At 42.5% G+C, this 20,825-nt stretch overlaps 1 protein-coding gene across 2 annotated transcripts; it reads left to right on the top strand.

Moving 5' to 3' along the window:
- The first annotated feature begins 17,527 nt into the window (after positions 1 to 17,527).
- Positions 17,528 to 20,511, top strand: LOC123137692 (peroxisome biogenesis protein 19-1). Of its 2 annotated transcripts, none has more exons than XM_044557527.1 (4): positions 17,528 to 17,809; positions 17,890 to 18,172; positions 19,371 to 19,687; positions 20,273 to 20,511. In XM_044557527.1, exons 1-4 carry the CDS (start codon positions 17,697 to 17,699, stop codon positions 20,316 to 20,318), a joined length of 759 nt encoding a protein of 252 aa, XP_044413462.1. In that variant the 5' UTR covers positions 17,528 to 17,696; the 3' UTR covers positions 20,319 to 20,511. The 2 variants fall into 2 exon arrangements, with proteins under 2 accessions (XP_044413462.1, XP_044413463.1); XM_044557528.1 differs by having other exon boundaries at positions 17,556 to 17,809; positions 17,893 to 18,172.
- The last annotated feature ends 314 nt before the right edge of the window (positions 20,512 to 20,825 follow it).

Here is a 20,825-nt window from a genome sequence, read left to right as displayed (position 1 = left end):
CACCTCCGGACCATTCCGGAGTTCCTCATCACGTCCGAGATCTCATCCGGGACTCCGAACAAACTTCGGTAACCACATACAATTCCCATTACAACTGTAGCATCACCGAACCTTAAGTGTGTAGACCCTACGGGTCCGGGAACCTTGCAGACATGATCGAGATACCTATCCGGCCAATAACCAATAGCGGGATCTGGATACCCATATTGGCTCCCACATGTTCCACAATGATCTCGTCAGATGAACCACGATGTTGGGGATTCAATCAATCCCGTATACAATTCCCTTTGTCCATCGGTATGTTACTTGCACGAGATTCGATCGTCGGTATCCTCGTACCTCGTTCAATCTCGTTACCGGCAAGTCTCTTTACTCGTTCCGTAACACATGATCCCGTGGCTAACTCCTTAGTCACATTGAGCTCATTATGATGATGCATTACCGAGTGGGCCCAAAGATACCTCTCCATCATACGAGTGAAAAATCCTAGTCTCGATTCGTGCCAACCCAACAGACACTTTCGATACCTGTAGTGCACCTTTATGGTCACCTAGTTACGTTGTGACGTTTGATACACCCAAAGCATTCCTATGGTATCCGGGAGTTGCACAATCTCATGGTCTAAGGAAATGATACTTGACATTAGAAAAGCTCTAGCAAACAAACTACACGATCTCTGTCCTATGCTTAGGATTGGGTCTTGTCCATCACATCATTCTCCTAATGATGTGATCTCGTTATCAATGACATCCAATTTCCATGGTCAGGAAATCATAATCATCTATTGATCAACGAGCTAGTCAACTAGAGGCTCACTAGGGACATGTTGTGGTCTATGTATTCACACATGTATGATGATTTCCGGTTAATACAATTATAGCATGAACAATATAAAATTATTATGAACAAGGAAATATAATAATAACCATTTTATTATTGCCTCTAGGGCATATTTCCAACAGTTCTTCATCGGGAGGCCTGATCTGGAGTGCGTTCGGGGCTCCGAAGAGGGAAAATCGTCGTCATCGTCATTGACAACACTTGTTCATCAACAACCTCATGATGCTCACCACCGAGAGTTAGTAATTCCATCGTAGGCATACTAGAGGTAGATGGAGATGGATGAGATTCATCATGTTACCGTGTCAATTTGTTAGGGCTTAATCCCTAGCATCCACTATGTTCTGAAATTAATGTTGCTATGACTTTGCTATGCTCAATGCTTGTCACTAGGGCCCGAGTGCTATGATTCCAGATCTAAACCTATTTTGTTCTTGCAATTATATTGGAGTTTGTGATCTTATCTACTAGTTATATGCACGTATTAATGTTATGAACTATAGACCCCAAGGTGACAACAATTGGGATACTCTACGGGGATGATGGTAGTTTGAGAAGTTCATGCATTCAGTTTGTGCTAATGCATTTTTTCGGTTCTCTATTAAAAGTAGTGCCTTATTTTACTCATAGTTTCCATTAGGACCCCACTGCCACGGGAGGGTACGACAAAAGATGTCATGCAAGTTCTTACCGCAAGCATTTATGACTATATACAAAATACATGCCTACATATGGTTGATGAATTGGAGCTATTGTGAATCGCTCTATGTTGTGACAGTTACTTGATCATCCAAATATCCATCGTTAATCCATGCCTATGCTTTTATAATACTGTCTTTGCTAGTTTGCTCAAGTTACTATCATTGTTGCTGCTACAATTGCCACAAAACTTCTATTGTTACTACTGCTACTACTATTTCCACTGCTATCATATTACTGTGCTACTAATAAATTGTTGCAAGGAAGTGACTTCTCATGTGTGATTGAATTGATAACTCAACTGCTAAGGCTTATAAATATTCATTGGCTCCCCTTGTGTCAAATCAATAAATTTGAGTGAAATACATACTGTCCTCGAAGACTGTTGCGATCCCCTATACTTGTGGGTCATCGTACCTGTGTAGATCTTTGGATCATGTTTCTTGAGCCCTTAAATGTTGGAAATATGCCCTAGAGGCAATAATAAAATGGTTATTATTGTATTTCCTTGTTCATGATAATTGTCTATTGTTCATGCTATAATTGTATTAACTGGAAACCGTAATACATGTGTGAATACATAGACCACAACATGTCCCTAGTGAGCCTCTAGTTGACTAGCTCGTTGATCAATAGATGGTTATGGTTTCCTGACCATGGATATTATATGTTATTGATAACGGGATCACATCATTAGGAGAATGATGTGATGGACAAGACCCAATCCTAAGCATAGCACAAGATCGTGTAGTTCGTTTGTTAAGAGCTTTTCTAATGTCAAGTATCATTTCCTTAGACCATGAGATTGTGCAACTCCCGGATACCGTAGGAATGCTTTGGGTGTGCCAAACGTCACAAGGTAACTGGGTGGCTATAAAGGTGCACTACGGGTATCTCCGAAAGTGTCTGTTGGGTTGGCACGAATCGAGACTGGGATTTGTCACTCCGTGTGACGGAGAGGTATCTCTGGGCCCACTCGGTAATGCATCATCATAATGAGCTCAATGTGACTAAGTAGTTAGTCATGGGATCATGCATTATGGGACGAGTAAATTGACTTTCCGGTAACAAGATTGAACGAGGTATTGGGATACCGACGATCGAATCTCGGGCAAGTAACGTACCGATTGACAAAGGGAATTGTATACGGGATTTCTTGAATCCTTGACATCGTGGTTCATCCAATGAGATCATCGTAGAACATGTGGGAGCCAACATGGGTATCCAGATCCCACTGTTGGTTATTTGCCAAAGAGTTGTCGCGGTCATGTCTGCATGATTCCCGAACCCGTAGGGTCTACACACTTAAGGTTCGGTGATGCTAGAGTTGTTATGGGAATTAGTGTGCAGTTACCGAATGTTGTTCAGAGACCCGGATGAGATCCCGGACGTCATGAGGAGTTCCAGAATGGTCCGGAGGTAAATATTTATATATGGGAAGTCCTATTTTGGCCACCGGAAAATGTTCGGGATTTTTCGGTATTGTACCGGGAAGGTTCTAGAAGGTTCCGGAGTGGGGCCCACCTGCATGGGGGGGCCCACATGAACGTGGGTAGTGGGGGCAAGGCGGGTCGGGCTCTCGTGCTGGGTTCCCTGCACGTACTATCCTGCAGGGCCAATCAACAGCTGACAGCTGTCCTGGTGGACCCCACAACTAACTAAACAACCTTTTCTTCTTATTAACTCCTGAATACATTTTGCCTTGCCTTATCCCCATGCTCTGCGCGATAGGATTCCGTCGCGGTGAGGTTCGTCGCCTGGGACAGTGGCTGGCGGCAAGATGGAAGCAGTCGCAGATAGCGCTGCCCGCCTCCGTGCGCTGCGCCGGCCGGGGCTTTGGTTTTTCGCTGCCACTCGTTTTGATTGAAAAATGGGGAAGAATGGATAGATGAATCTGGATAGCTCGTGTAAACTTCACTATGTGGAGTAGGTGAGTACAAAGGTCGATGACGCAAATGAATAATCACTCGCGTTTACCTGTGGGTTTGCCTCAAGCCTGCATCTTCAAGTTTGACCGCACGACCTCCCGTGACATCTTGACCACCAGCCACAGCCGACTGATCACACGCGCTGCACTTCCATCCATCTTCTGCCAGTGAGTTGGTCGGCCCTAGCAGAGAACGATGGCCCATGAAAACAGCTGCCTTGGCTAGGCTTGGACACGTCAGAGACGGGTGGCTGTAGTCGCGCGCGACCAGCGAAGGCTCCCGTCATGGCGCCGGTCGCCGGCTAAGGCCGCAGCCCCAGGCGGTGCAGCCCGCCGGAGGTGGCTGACGCTAGCCTCGACAGCTCCATCTTGCCGCCGGCCATTGTCCGAGGCGACGGACCTCACCGCATTCGTATCTCTCGGACGGAGCATGGGGATAAGGCAAGGGAAATATATTCAGGAGTTAATAAGAAGAAAAGGTTGTTTAGTTAGTTGTGGGGTTCACTAGGACAGCTGTCAGTTGTTGATTGGCCCTGCAGGATAGTACATGCAGGGAACCCAGCACAAGAGCCCGACCCGGGCAAGGCCCCACACCCCTGGTCAAGGCGCACCAAGATCCCCCCTTAGAAGGAATAAGATCATATCCTCAAGGGATAAGATCAAGATCCCTAAAAGGGGGGGATAACAATCGGTGGGGAAGGAAATGATGGGATTTCTTTCCTCCCACCTTTGCCAATGCCCCAATGGACTTGGAGGGCAAGAAACCAGCCCCCTCCACCCCTATATATAGTGGGGAGGCGCATGGGAGCTTCACCCCTTCCCCTGGCGCAGCCCCCTCCCTCTTCCAACACCTCCTCCTCCTCCGTAGTGCTTGGCGAAGCCCTGCTGGAGAACCACGAGCTCCACCACCACCACGCCATCGTGCTGTCGGAGTTCTCCCTCAACTTCTCCTCTCCCCTTGCTGGATCAAGAAGGAGGAGACATCCCCGGGCTGTACGTGTGTTGAACGCGGAGGCACCGTCCGTTCGGCGCTTAGATCGGATTCGGCCGTGATCTGAATCGCTTCGTGTACGACTCCATCGACCGCGTTCTTGCAACGCTTCCGCATCGTCATCTTCAAGGGTATGAAGATACACTCCCCTCTCTCTTGTTGCTAGAATCTCCATAGATTGATCTTGGTGTTGCGTAGAAAATTTTGAATTTCTGCTACGTTCCCCAACAGTGGTATCAGAGCTAGGTCTATTGAGTAGATTCTATGCACTAGTAGAACACAAGTTGTTGTGGGTGTTGATTTTGTTCAATATGCTTACCGTTATTAGTCCTATCTTGTTTCCACGGTATTGTGGGATGGAGCGGCCCGGACCGACCTTACACGTACACTTACGTGAGACAGGTTCCACCGACTGACATGCACATGTTGCATAAGGTGGCTACCGGTGCCAGTCTCTCCCACTTTAGTCGGATCGGATTCGATGAAAAGGGTCCTTATGAAGGGTAAATAGCAATTGGCATATCACGTTATGGTTTTGGCGTAGGTAAGAAACGTTCTTGCTAGAAACCTATAGCAGCCACGTAAAAACTTGCAACAACAATTAGAGGACGTCTAACTTGTTTTTGCAGCATATGCCGTGCGATGTGATATGGCCAAGAAGGATGTGATGAATGAAATATATGTGATGTATGAGATTGGTCATGTTCTTGTAATAGGAATCATGACTTGCATGTCGATGAGTATGACAACCGGCAGGAGCCATAGGAGTTGTCTTAATTTATTGTATGACCCGTGTGTCATTGAATAACACCATGTAATTACTTTACTTTATTGCTAAACCGTTAGCCATAGTAGTAGAAGTAATAGTTGGCGAGACAACTTCATGGAGACACGATGATGGAGATCATGGTGTCATGCCGGTGAAGATGATGATCATGGAGCCCCGAAGATGGAGATCAAAAGGAGCAAAATGATATTGCCATATCATGTCACTATTTGATTGCATGTGATGTTTATCATGTTTATGCATCTTATTTGCTTAGAACGACGGTAGTAAATAAGATGATCCCTCATAATAATTTCAAGAAAGTGTTCCCCCCTAACTATGCACCATTGCGAAAGATCGTTGCTTCGAAGCACCACGTGATGATCGGGTGTGATAGATTCTAACGTTCACATACAACGGGTGTAAGCGAGATTTACACACGTGAAACACTTAGGTTGACTTGACGAGCCTAGCATGTACAGACATGGCCTCAGAACACAAGAGACCGAAAGGTCGAGCATGAGTCGTATAGTAGATACGATCAACATGAAGATGTTCACCGATGATGACTAGTCCGTATCACGTGATTATCGGACACGGCCTAGTTGACTCGGATCATGTATCACTTAGATGACTAGAGGGATGTCTATCTGAGTGGGAGTTCACTAAATGAACTTAATTATCCTGAACATAGTCAAAAGGTCTTTGCAAATTATGCCGTAGCTCGCGCTTTAGTTCTACTGTTTTAAGATATGTACCTAGAGAAAATTTAGTTGAAAGATGAAGTAGCAATTATGCGGACTGGGTCCGTATAATGAGGATTGTCCTCATTGCTGCACAGAAGGCTTATGTCCTTAATGCACCGCTCGGTGTGCTGAACCTCGAGTGTTGTTTGTGGATGTTGCGAACATCTTACATACACGTTTTGATGACTACATGATAGTTCGACAATATTAAACGGTTTAGAATTGAGGCGCTGAAGACGTTTTATAAACGTCGCGGAACATATGAGATGTTCCAAGGGCTGAAATTGGGATTTCAGACTCGTGCCCATGTCAAGAGGTGTGAGACCTCCGACAAGCTTCTTAAGCCTGCAAACTAAGGGAGAAAAGCTCAACCGTTGAGCATGTGCTCAGATTGTCTGAGTACTACAATCACTTGAATCGAGTGGGAGTTAATCTTCCAGATAAGATAGTGATGTTTATCCAAAGTCACTGCCACCAAGCTACTAGAGCTTCGTGATGAACTATAACATATCAAGGATAGATATGATGATCCTTGAGCTATTCGTGATGTTTGACACCGCGAAAGTAGAAATCAAGAAGGAGCATCAATTGTTGATGGTTAGTGAAACCACTAGTTTCAAGAAGGGCAAGGGCAAGAAGGGATACTTCATGAAACGGCAAAACAGTTGCTACTCTAGTGAAGAAACCCAAGGTTGAACCCAAACCCGAGACTAAGTGCTTCTGTAATAAGGGGAACGGTCACTGGAGCAGAATTACCCTAGATACTTGGTAGATAAGAAGGCAGGCAAGGTCGATAGAAGTATATTGGATATACATTATATTAATGTATACTTTACTAGTACTCCCAATAGCACCATGGTAACAGATACCGGTTCGGTTGCTAAGTGTTAGTGACTCGAAATAAAAGGCTACAGAATAAACGAAAACTAGCTAAAGGCGAGGTGACGATATGTATTGGAAGTATTTCCAAGATTGATGTGATCAAACATCGCACGCTCCCTCTACCATCGGGATCGGTGTTAAACCTAAATAATTGTTATTTGGTGTTTGCGTTGAGCATAGACATGATTGGATTATGTCTATCGCAATACGGTTATTCATTTAAGGAGAATAATGGTTACTCTATTTATTTGAATAATACCTTCAATGGTCTTGCACCTAAAATGAATGGTTTATTGAATCTCGATCGTAGTGATACACATGTTCATGCCAAAAGATATAAGATAGTAATGATAGTACCACATACTTGTGGCACTGCCACTTGAGTCATATTGGTCTAAAACGCATGAAGAAGCTCCATGTTTGATGGATCTTTGGACTCACTCGTTTTTGAAAAGATTGAGACATGCGAACCATGTCTATTGGTGTATACGCATGAAAAACTCCATGCAGATGGATCATTTGGACTCACTTGATTTCGAATCACTTGAGACATGCAAATCATACCACATGGGCAAAATGACTGAAATGCCTCGTTTTCAGTGAGATGGAACAAGAGAGAAACTTGTTGGAAGTAATACATTTGATGTGTGCAATCCAATGAGTGCTGAGGCACGCAGTGAATATTGTTATGCTCTTACTTCACAGATGATTTGAGTAGATTCTGAGTATATTTACTTGATGAAACACAAATCTGAATTATTGAAAGGTTCAAGTAATTTCAGAGTGAAGTTGAAGATCATCGTGACAAGAGGATAAAATGTCTATGATATGATCATAGAGATGAATATCTGAGTTACGAGTTTGGCACACAATTAAGACATTGTGGAAATTGTTTCACAATTAATACCGCCTAGAACACCATAGTGTGATGGTGTGTCCGAACATCATAACTGCACCCTATTGGATATGGTGCATACCATGATGTCTCTTATCGAATTACCACTATCGTTCATGGGTTAGGCATTAGAGACAACCACATTCACTTTAAATAGGGCACCACATAATTCCGTTGAGATGACACCGTATGAACTATGGTTTAGAGAAACCTAAGCTGCCGTTTCTTGAAAGTTTGGGGCTGCGACGCTTATGTGAAAAAGTTTCATCATGATAAGCTCGAACCCAAAGCGGATAAATACATCTTCATAGGACACTAAAAACAATTGGGTACACCTCCTGTTTCAGATCCAGAAGCAAAAGTGATTGTTTCTAGAAACGGGTCCTTTCTTGAGGAAAAGTTTCTCTTGAAAGAATTGAGTGGGAGGATAGTGGAGACTTGATGAGGTTAATGAACCATCACTTCAACCAGTGTGTAGCAGGGCACAGGAAGTTGTTCCTGTAGCGCCTACACCAGTTGAAGTGGAAGCTGATGATAGAGATCATGAAACTTCGGATCAAGTCACTACCAAACCTCGTAGGTCGACAAGGACGCGTACTACTTCAAAGTGGTACGGTGATCCTGTCTTGGAGGTCATGTTGCTAGACAACAATGAACCTACGAGCTATGGAGAAGTGATGGTGGGCCCGGATTCCGACGAATGGCTCGAGGCCATAAATTCCGAGAGAGGATCCATGTATGAAAACAAAGTATAGACTTTAGAAGAACTACTCGATGGTCGTAAGGCTGTTGGGTACAGATGGATTTTAAAAGGAAGACGGACAATGATGGTAAGTATCACCATTAAGAAAGCTCGACTTGTCATTAAGATGTTTTCCGACAAGTTCAAGGAGTTGACTGCGATGAGACTTTCTCACTCGTAGCGATGCTAAGAGTCTATTGGAATTAAATTGGCAGTTACTGCATTATTTATGAAATCTTGCAGATAGGATGTCAAAAAACATTGTTTCCTCGACAATTTTCTTGAGGAAAGGTAGTATATGATACAACCAGAAGGTTTTGTCAATCCTATAAGATGCTAACAAGTATACAAAGCTCCAGCAATCCTTCTAAGGACTGGAGTAAGCATCTCGGAGTTGGAATATACGCTTTGATGAGATAATCAAAGAATTTGGGTTTATACAAAGTTTATGAGAAACTTGTATTTCCAAAGAAGTGAGTGGGAGCACTATAGCATTTCTGATGAGTATATGTTGTTGACATATTGTTGATCTGAAATGATGTAGAATTTCTGGAAAGCATATAGGGTTATTTGAAAAGTGTTTTTCAATGGAAAACCTGGATTAAGCTACTTGAACATTTAGCATCAAGATCTATAAGGATAGATCAAAATTGCTTGATAGTACTTTCAAATGAGTACGCACCATGACAATATTTTGAAGGAGTTCAAAATAGATCGGCAAAGAAGGAGTTCTTGGCTGTGTTATAAGGTATGAGTATTGAGTAAGACTCAAGATCTGACCACGGCAGAAAAGAGAGAAAGGACGAAGGTCGTCCACTATGCTTTAGACGTAGGCTCTACAGTATGCTATGTTGTGTACCGCACCTAAAGTGTGCCTTGCCATGAGTCAGTCAAGGGGTACAAGTGTGATCCAGGAATGGATCACAGGACAGCGGTCAAGGTTATCCTCAGTAACTAGTGGACTAAGGAATTTTCTCGATTATGGAGGTGGTAAAAGAGTTCATCGTAAAGGGTTACGCCGACGCAAACTTTGACACTAATCTGGATGACTCTGAGTAGTATACCAGATTCGTATAGTAGAGCAGTTATTTGGAATATTTCCAAATAACATGTGGTAGCTGCATTTAGGAGATGACATAAAGATTTGTAAAGCACACACGGATCTGAAAGGTTCAGACCCGTTGACTAATAACCTCTCTCGCAAGCGAGATATGATCAAACCCCATGGGTGTTGGATTCATTACAATCACATAGTGATGTGACCTAGATTATTGACTCTAGTGCAAGTGGGAGACTGTTGGAAACATGCCCTAGTGGCAATAATAAAATGGTTATTATTGTATTTCCTTGTTCATGATAATTGTCTATTGTTCATGCTATAATTGTATTAACTGGAAACCATAATACATGTGTGAATACATAGACCACAACATGTCCCTAGTGAGCCTCTAGTTGACTCGCTCGTTGATCAATGGATGGTTATGGTTTCCTGACCATGGATATTAGATGTCATTGATAACGGTATCACATCATTAGGAGAATGATGTGATGGACAAGACCCAATCCTAAGCATAGCACAAGATCGTGTAGTTCGTTTGCTAAGAGCTTTTCTAATGTCAAGTATCATTTCCTTAGACCATGAGATTGTGCAACTCCCGGATACCGTAGGAATGCTTTGGGTGTGCCAAACGTCACAACGTAACTGGGTGGCTATAAAGGTGCACTACGGGTATCTCCGAAAGTGTCTATTGGGTTGGCATGAATCGAGACTGGGATTTGTCACTCTGTGTGACGGAGAGGTATCTCTGGGCCCACTCGGTAATGCATCATCATAATGAGCTTAATGTGACTAAGTAGTTAGTCACGGGATCATGCATTACGGAACGAGTAAAGTGACTTGCCGGTAACAAGATTGAACGAGGTATTGGGATATTGACGATCGAATCTCGGGCAAGTAACGTACCGATTGACAAAGGGAATTGTATACGGGATTGCTTGAATCCTTGACATCGTGGTTCATCCGATGAGATCATCGTAGAACATGAAGGAGCCAACATGGGTATCCAGATCCCGCTGTTGGTTATTGGCCAGAGAGCTGTCTCGGTCATGTCTGCATGATTCCCGAACCCGTAGGGTCTACACACTTAAGGTTCGGTGATGCTAGAGTTGTTATGGGAATTAGTGTGCAGTTACCGAATGTTGTTCGGAGTCCCGTATGAGATTCCGGACGTCATGAAGAGTTCCGGAATGGTCCGGAGGTAAAGATTTATATATGGGAAGTCCTATTTTGGCCACCGGAAAATGTTCGGGATTTTTCGGTATTGTACCGGGAAGGTTCTAGAAGGTTCTGGAGTGGGTCCCACCTGCATGAGGGGACCCACATGAACGTGGGTAGTGGGGGCAAGGCCCCACACCCCTGGTCAAGGCGCTCCAAGATCCCCCCTTAGAAGGAATAAGATCATATCCTGAAGGGATAAGATCAAGATCCCTAAAAGGGGGGGGGGATAACAATCGGTGGGGAAGGAAATGATGGGATTTCTTTCCTCCCACCTTTGCCAACGACCCAATGGACTTGGAGGGCAAGAAACCAGCCCCCTCCACCCCTATATATAGTGGGGAGGCGCATGGGAGCTTCACCCCTTCCCCTGGCGCAGCCCTCTCCCTCTTCCAACACCTCCTCCTCCTCCGTAGTGCTTGGCGAAGCCCTGCTGGAGAACCACGAGCTCCACCACCATCATGCCGTCGTGTTGTCGGAGTTCTCCCTCAACTTCTCCTCTCCCCTTGCTGGATCAAGAAGGAGGAGACGTCCCCGGGCTGTACGTGTGTTGAACGCGGAGGCGCCGTCCGTTCGGCGCTTAGATCAGATTCGGCCGCGATCTGAATCGCTTCGTGTACGACTCCACCGACTGCGTTCTTGCAACGCTTCCGCATCGCGATCTTCAAGGGTATGAAGATACACTCCCCTCTCTCTTGTTGCTAGAATCTCCATAGATTGATCTTGGTGTTGCGTAGAAAATTTTGAATTTCTGCTACGTTCCCCAACATTAAATTGGACAACATGCATTACACTCACCACAGATAAACAACTTACTAAATAAGTGTTAAACTATAACCACAATTGATGATGTATAGAATGGACTCAAATGAATATGACCAATCACCTACAGCTCCCACGCATAGGGGAAATTACTCACGCATAGGGGGATAACTGATACGTCTCAAACACATTTATATTTTTTGATTGTTTCATGCTATTAATCACTTTTAGATACTTTTTATAGCCATTTTTTGGACTAAACTATTAATTCAGTGCCCAAAGCCAGTTATTGTTTTCTGCATGTTTTTTGTCTTTTCCAAAAAAATCCATATCTACGTAGGTAAAATAACTCTAGGGATTTAATATGATTTTCTTTCCAAGACATGATGAATCCAGGAAGTGTCGGATGCTGATGGGGGCCACCCAATGGCCCCATGTGCTCAGGGGGGGGGGCACCCGCGTGGCTAGGCCACATGGGACCCTATGCACAACCTTACGTCCATTCTATTGCCTATCCCATTAATCAAGAAACCCTTGGTAGCATTTTTCTCTGATTTTTTCCGCCTCTACAAGTTTCTGTACTAAGGATATCCAATCTGGAGAGTTGTTTCGGGACCCTACTGGAGGGGAAATCCATCATCGGAACCATCGTCATCAACCTTGCTTCCTCCATGGTCATGTGTGAGTAGTTTTCTTAGGACATATAGTAGCTAGATAGCATCCTCTTTCCCTTGTGATTCAATACAAAGTTCCCGTGAACTGCCTCACATGCTTGGGATCAATATGATGTAATTGGTGGTTGTGTTTGTTGGGATGTGATGAATTTTCACTTTATGATCAGATTGTTCATTGAATTATATTGGATCTTTAGAAGTTTCTCTAATGTATAATTAAGTGGCTATGTATGCTTTCCGATTTATTAGTTGTCTGTGGCCAAGATTGCTAGGCAGTTCTTCAAAGGAAGTGGTGCATAGTAGTGGATTCAATCTCGCGGTGCATTTGATCCTAGTGATAATAGGGGATTGGACACATATTGCACTATTGCCACTAATGATAAAATGATGGTTTCTTTGTCACACTTAGATGATAGTTTTAGTGTCTACATTATGCCATCATGCTTATTGCAATGCTCTATTGGGCATGAACTTAATACTTCGAGATGCATGTTGGATAGCGGTCTTGGGGTGAAGTATTAGTTGTAGATGCAGTTGGATAACGATTTACATATCACAGACGTAATGCCTATATAAGATTATACCATGGCTGATCATAGCTATAAGTAGAAATATTATAACTTAATTGCTGCCGAACTGTAATTTGGTCACCCCACCACACTTATCTGCTTGGAGAAATGCTACTAGCGGACCTATGGCCCTGGGGGTCTATTTTCCATTACTGAAAACATCTACAAAAATATTATCCTTTGCCATATTGTTTATTTTATTTTATCTACTTACCAATTCCTACCACACCGTGCAATTTACCCTTTAACTATTAGGACAAGGAGCTTGAAAACCTTCTTAAAATGTTGGGGTTAAGAGTGTGTTGTGTTTTATGTGCAAGTAACCGTGACTTTGTTTGCTGGAAGAACTCCTTCTGGTTTGATAAACCCTGGCTCTCAAATGAAGGAAATAATTATTGCTAGGTTACTTCATCCTTACACTTGGGGGTTACCCAACCACTCTTACGAGGGAGTAAGCAAGAATCACCAAACATCTCATAGAATAATTCAAGAGAAATCATATCGATAATATCATGAAAATCCACAATAAGATGAACGATTAAACAAGTCTTAGTCTCAAGATGAATACAAATAGAGTTATAAGCCCTAGTCTTACAACTTGGAATTACTCTCCCTATGGCATTGATGCGATGAAAGGGAACAAAGACAAAAAAACAAGAAGATAATGATCTCCTATGCTTCTTCTTCTCCGGATCTCTTCTTTCTTTGTTCTAGATGGTGTGGCGGCAGCTGTATCCTATGATGCTATCTGCTCCTTCATGAAAAAATTTCCTGTAGATGAGGGGGAGCTGAGGGCGCCTGGTATGATCCCTGGTACAAGCGTAGCACAAGTCTTCTGGTGCAAATCTGCCCAACGTGGAAGTTGCTCCATTTCGCTCCATTTGATGAGATTTTAATTGATTTTCTTTCAAAAGTATATTTTCTGCATAACAAAGAAAAAAAGTTTGCTCCTTTGTCGAAGGGTTAACGTTAAAAAGATGCGAGAAATACCAAAACTCTGATGAAGGCCGTATCAAATCTCTATACTAAAAGTGGTAAAATCTCGAGCCATCACGCATCAGGGGCGGATCAAACGGCTATCGAGCTGGCCGATCCACTAGTGATTCGGCCGGTTGATGCCTAACACAACCCTTAGAACAATCATGTAATCACTTTTATATAGGGAACTATAAAGAATGAATGTTCTGTAAGTAAACTCTGGCGCGACGTAGTCCAGGACAACCGATTTTCTTGTTGGTTGTGTTATGCATGCGATGATGATGATTGGATAATGGGTGCATGGCGGTGTGGAATCACATAAAGGGGTCACATGTTTATTATGTACGCACGTGCATTCAACTGGTAATCTAAGGCGATGTTTTGTGCCCACAAGTTCTAATTTATATTGGTTTTAAAAGGAGTGGAGCATTTTGGAGGCCGAGCTGCCTGGAGGCCGCTATCCCGGGCGGATGTTGAGGGATTGGGATCCATGCCTTCTTACCATTTAGTTATATACAGATGCTAATACAGGGGTGCCATTCTCTCGTCTTCTGTATTTGTACGTGAGCCTCCATCGTGGGCGATGATGCAAGAACATGATGTGCCTCGTTGGGTGAGTTTGAATTTTGATGCTGCTATCCCTCACCTGTAGTCGCTCACAACGCACATCCGCACAGGCAAGGCTAGTTGTTATTCCTTTTTTTCTTCTTTATTTTTTCTCTAGCCGTACATATTCTGTAAAAGTTATGTTTTTTTATATTTCATTCATTTATAAAAAAATAAAAGAGTGAAAAATATTTTGAAGGCACTGCTAAATTATTCAACTCATATTACAAACAATCTTGATCGTGTATTTGAAAAAAGTGCATCATGTGTTTAGAATAATCACCGCGTATTCAAAACAAGTCCACCACATATTCAGAAAGAAAATGCTTGTCACGTATATGAAAAATCGTTCACCACGTATTTAGAAAATGTTTGTCATGTATTTAGAAAATATTCACCAATTTTGAAGTGAAAACATGTATTTAAAATCTGTTCATCGCGTATTGGAATAATACTCGTCGTGTATGCGAAAAAGTCCATCGCATATTTGAATATATTTTCATTTATGAATTTGGATTATGTTCGTGACATGTATAAAAAATATTCATCTTGTATTTAAAATATGTTCATCGCATATTTTTTAAAAAATTAGCCCATATTCAAAAACAATTTAGAGTAAAATGCTTATCTCTTTGTTAGTGACATCGCCGATATATCTACTCCTCGAGGGGAAAGTATCCAGTGCACCTATTCTCAAAAAATCTCTTTTTGGGATTGAATATTCTTGAAGTTTTGTGGAGATGGAAGGTTAAAGTTGCATTCTAATTTTATAGTTTACGTTAAAAAAAACAATACAAATACGAGCTGGTATTTTGGTGATGAGAGCCGGGCCGTGGATTCGGACCATTTTATTGGCCATGTAAATGTTTCTTATTATTGTTTCTACAACTATGTTTCATATTTGGATGAGAATTAGAAGTGTTATTTCTCTGAATAAAGACACTCAAAGGGCGTATTAGTTCTGAATTAATATCAAGGAGAACAAAGATCGGTACAATGGATAGACAACTGGATGTAGAACGACCATAAACAATAAATTACATTAAAAACATACTAGTATCCGTCCTTTGATTGTATGCCACTCACGGAAATTTAAAATTTGCACTCAACCAACAACAAAGAAAACTAACACCTGCAAACGCCCTCGCCATACCGGGCTTTGAAGACGTGCCGGATCAAGCATCGTCAAGGTAGGGAGAGACCAGAGTGACCGTATTCTAACACGCCGTCATCGCCACCACCTCGTCGATGATGTTGGAGAAGCAAAAAACATAAGAAAAATAAAACGAGATGGATGGGCCCCCACTCCTCTTGCCGCCAATGAGGCCACCAGATGGGAAGATGAGGGGCACCGAGGCTGCGGCTTGGGTTGGGAGGCGGCCACATGATTCGTCTGACCGGACTTTGGTACTTACTTAGAGTACTTAAAATTAGAAGTGTTGTTCTTGGTACTACAAAATTGTTTGCATAACTTTTCATCAATTGTAAAATTGCAATTTTTTAGTGAGGTGATCGCGTGGTAAAAAAATAACAAGGTGCAACATATATTTGTTCAATCTGGTTGATTAAGGACTAGTCCAATAACCCATCCAAAAAAGAACTTCACCCATTGAAACATGTACGGCATGTGAGTACCTGATGATAAATATGTGTGCAATAAATACAGACAATTGTCATTGCTTGTTGAATCCATGGGTAATTTATCCAAAATATTTTTTATGTTTGTAATGGAATGATTCTTTGGGGCAGTCTAATGATTAGTTCTCAATGAAGAAAGAAGATTTTTCTTAACATTTCTTGCTGCTTTTAGTATGTTGTAAAGCGATTTTGTACTAATTGGGCCAAATCTACTATGGTTAGTGGCTTAATTATGAAAATCAAATGTAATCATCAAAAGAAATTGCATTTAGTTTATTATTCTCAATTAAATCTGAGAATGGTTTCATACTTGAACCATACTTAAACCATACTCGTACATGTATCTCTCAAAACCATACTTGAACCATACCCGTTTAATGTCATTTTCAGCCCAACCAAAACCGAACCCTCTAATTTTTCCACCCAAACCAATTTAAACCCAATACATAACTATGGGTTTAAACCCAATACATAACTATGGGTTTGCTTCAATGTACATATGATTGCACAAATTGACATGTTAAGAAGAAAATGAGATAGAAAAGGCATAAGTGCATCTACAACAGTTTGAGAACAAAGTTATCGTTGAGATACGGTCAACACACAACAGGCAAAAAGATGCCTACGACCAAAAAGCTCACTGACAAGTGTATTAAAGCCAATTGCTTAGCTAAAGCACAAGCAAACACTTTCGATTTGCATGTGGTGTTTTCCCGTAATACAGAATTACATAGTGCATCACAGCATGTACGCGGACCAAAGATATTTGTTGTCGATGTGTCGTTGGTTATTGCACATAACCAATGCCCAGAAACCGGTTTGGACCCATAGTTTATAGCCGCTAATAACCAAACTGTTTAAACCCATAACCAACTATACCCAAATTGGTTTCTTCACATACCCAAACCAAAACCAAACTAAAAAAGATTCAGCCTAATAAAACCTGAACCAATCCAACCCAAAGTAAGAACTGAACCGTTTCACCTAGTTTTTTAATAACCATTCTCAGGTTTATTCTCAATCATGGGTAAATCTGAGGTGCCTCCGTGCCTGCAGCGAGAACTTTCCCTTAATTAAGAACTAGTAGTGCTAATCCCAAAACTAAGGTAATTAGTGTATCATCGAGGATGGTCATGTTCTCGGAACTAGCATATTCATGTGGCATGGAAGTGTACATGACGCACTGCCTGTACATGATGGGGGTGAGACGGTGGAACCTGTGAACAGCCTGGTCAGGCAGTGTCGTTAACATGGGATGACACTGTGCATAAAATGGAGAATACGGTATGGTGTAAAAAAGGTGTCAGGTCAAATACGCGTGAGTCACAAGGGACTGCGGCCGATCCGTACGAACACTGACGAGCCAGATTAAGGCCTGCATGGTGCTCGGCCACCAAACGGCATTTTCGTTTTAAAAGAACTTTGCATCCAAATACAGCCTAAATTTACACGGTTCCTGCGTCCAAGGATGACAATCCGACGGCTGAGATAACGAAGGCTATCCTTGCTAGTCGGAGAAGGGATCCACTGCCGGCCGTGCTCGTTAGGACTACCTTGCCTCTGCTCGCCCGCCTCCTCCTCGCGTTCCTCTTTATTTCCCACCCCTGAATCCCAAGCCCAATTCCCACACGCCTTCGGCCGAAACCCCCGAATCAGGAGCCCCATCCACGCCGCGGCGTCTCTCCAGCTCTGAGGCCCGACCCTCCATGGCCTCCTCCAACCCCAGCTCCGGCGCCACCGCCGCCGACGACCTCGACCAGCTCCTCGACAGCGCCCTCGATGACTTCACCAGCCTCGATCTCGCCGCCGCCCCCAAAAGGTCCACCTCGAGTACCCGCCGAGTCAATACTATTTCGCGAGGATTTTGACTGAATCTGTGACGATGTCCCTTCTCTGCAGCAGCGGCGAGGCATCGGCATCGTCGTCGTCCGGGAGCGCGAGGCCGGTGAAGGGTCTGGGGATGTCGCTGCCTGACCCCAGGGCGCCAAGGAGGCGGGCGGCGAGGCAACCCCCGCCGCCGCCGAGGGGCGCGCACGCGTCGGAGGCGCTCGAGAAGCTGACGCGCGAGACGCGGGAGGCGGTCCGGGGCCTCGAGACGGCCACCGGGGGGATCGCAGGCCTGGATGACGAGGCGATGATGGAGGACTTTGTGAAGCAGTTCGAGGAGTTCGCTGGCGCGCAGGTATGATTGGTGTACGATGCATGTTCATTTGAACTTAGAAAAGAGTCCGGATGACTTCGGGGACTGCTCAATCAACGCTGTTAAAAGATGTGACATGCTAAAATCGGTCCAAAGTGCTGGGATGGATGCAACGGTGTATTGGCATTTTATTAGGGATATTCATTAGCTTAAGAATCTTTGACCTAGAAAGCTAATTTAGTTTTTCCTTTTTTGCGAGTAGAAAGCTAATTTAGTTGCCTGCAATGAGGAAGCCATTGATGTAATTTGATTTTTGCTCTGCATACTCCCTTAATTTTATAGCTACTCAGGTGATGTCGTATGTTCGCTCCAATTCCTATTGTCAATTTGGATATGCCTGGCTATTACTAAAATGTTTTAAAGAGAAAACATGTCGAGTGCAGGTATGCTTCATTTACAATGCATGTTCATGCAATTTAGGTTCTACTTTTCCCTATTTTAGTGTTTGTTTTACCCCGCAAACTGAGCCTTAGAAGACGGAGATATCAGAGGGTTTTACAGAATAGGCTGCTTAATATATGTTGGTCAAAGATGTGACATGCTGAAAACCATTGGGTGAACCAGCACTTCACGGGGATTCAGAATTAGGATGTAATGGTGTACTGGCATACGGATTTTTGTTAGTTTATTTAAGAATCTTTGCCTGAGAAAGCTAAATGAACTCATTGGCATAGGGGTGAAGGAATCCATTGATGTAAATCTGGTCTTGGAGGGCATACTCCTTAAATGGGATAGCAGTTTGGGTGGTGTAATAAGCTTCGCTCCAATCCTAGAACATGTGAATGTGATGTCTTCAGTTGTAATGAAGTCGCAAATTTTGGGCATGCATGGCTACTGCTAAGAAGTTTTTAAGACAACACATATTACAGGAGTATGTATCTTACCAACTAGTTCTTTTGTAGGCATGGGATTTGAAAATGTCAGATTCCCTAGGAAACTACGGCACCATCATTGGCAGATTGTTGGTTTATTTGGGAAGAAGTCATATATATTATTGGTTATTTACTAGTTGTATGTCTCAACCATGGGAAAATTTGAGAATTTCATGCAAGGAAGCTGTTAATTTAGTGTTTGTCGTTAGAAAGTTACAAAACAGAATGTTTGATGATAAAGTGCAGTTAACTTATGTTGTGTTCATACAACTGTGAATCAATTGCTTTACTTTGCTCATCTTCCGCAGGATATGGATTCTATTGTTGAAACAATGATGAAACAACTTCTTTCCAAGGAGATTCTTTACGAACCCATGAAGGACATTGTAGAGAAGTACCCAAAATGGCTGGAGGATAACAAAAGCAAGATAAGCAAAGAAGAATATGAGCGTTACAGCAATCAGCTTGAACTCATGCTGAAACTTAATGAGGTCTATGAACATGAGCCTGAGAATATGTCTAAGGTTTTTGAGATCATGCAAAACATGCAAGAATGTGGTCAGCCCCCCAGTGATCTTGTTCAAGATATTGTTCCGGATCTGGATCTGAGCAAGTTGGGACAACTGTAAGTCTTGCAGTCATTTCCATTTTAAACCAGAACACTGTCATTACTGCTTTTATTTGCACGTCCTCTGAACCGAAGTTTATATTGCATGTCCTCTGTCATTACAGGCGGAATGATGTATTGTTGATCTTGTTCTTTTGTGATGGTCGTTTATCTTCTATTTGATGGGAAACAGAACGCTTTTGCTTCTGGATTCGAACTGCAAGACAATAGGCTGCCTGAATTAGCATTAATTTTGTGACAGTGTTAAGTAGAGATTTTCTAATAAAAAACTTAATACTACTGAGCGCACATCTTATTGTGTTTACGCAAAAATGGAGGTTATTATTTGCCAATTTCCTTCCAAATAATCTTTTTGCTCAATTTCAATTGTGCTAACATGCTATTATTAGGCCTTTCCATAATGATAATCGTTCGTATGAGCATAGTGTAGGCTAGAACACATCAAATTGTCTTGTGCACATGCTAGTAGTACTTTACTTTTTGATGTACATCGTATTGTTGTTGGTAAACCAAAGGATGTATTATGTACACCCTTATTTACACTGAAGTACTTGACTAACTAGGGATTTTACTGTATTGCAGATCTCCTGAGATGCTTGAATCAACAGAAAATTGCTGCATAATGTGATGAGCAAAGCCCATCTTGGGTGCAAATTCCATGTAGTAGCGACAATACCTGTAACCACTCCCCTTTTAGTTGAAAGTTCTTTTCGTTGGATTATTTGTAAAGCTCTGCAGATATAAAACGGATTCAGTTTTCTTATTCTTGGATGAATGTCATATTGTACTATAATAATGAGCAAAGTAAGTCTGTTTGGATATGCGCAATTCTTCAGAGATGAATTATATCTGCAGATATAGAACGGATTCAGTTTTCTTATTCTTCGATGAATGTCATATTTGGTCCCAAAATAAGTGTGTCAACATTAGTACAATTTTATACTAAAGTTAGTATACATTTAAGACACTTATTTTAGGACGGAGGGAGTAAATGAGCAAAGTAAGTCTGTTTGGATATGCGCAATTCTTCAGAGATGAATTATATCCGAGTGTTTCTGCATTCTGCATTCATCTTCGTGCTTTTCCTGTGAAGTGAAAAAATTGCATATGTATAAGCTGGAAAGATTTTGTGTGA

This window comes from Triticum aestivum, chromosome 6B (genome assembly GCF_018294505.1).
Source record: "Triticum aestivum cultivar Chinese Spring chromosome 6B, IWGSC CS RefSeq v2.1, whole genome shotgun sequence".
NCBI classification, from domain to species: domain Eukaryota; kingdom Viridiplantae; phylum Streptophyta; class Magnoliopsida; order Poales; family Poaceae; genus Triticum; species Triticum aestivum.
The sequence above is the reverse complement of the archived record's forward strand: the minus strand, read 5'-3'. Positions and strand labels throughout refer to the sequence as shown.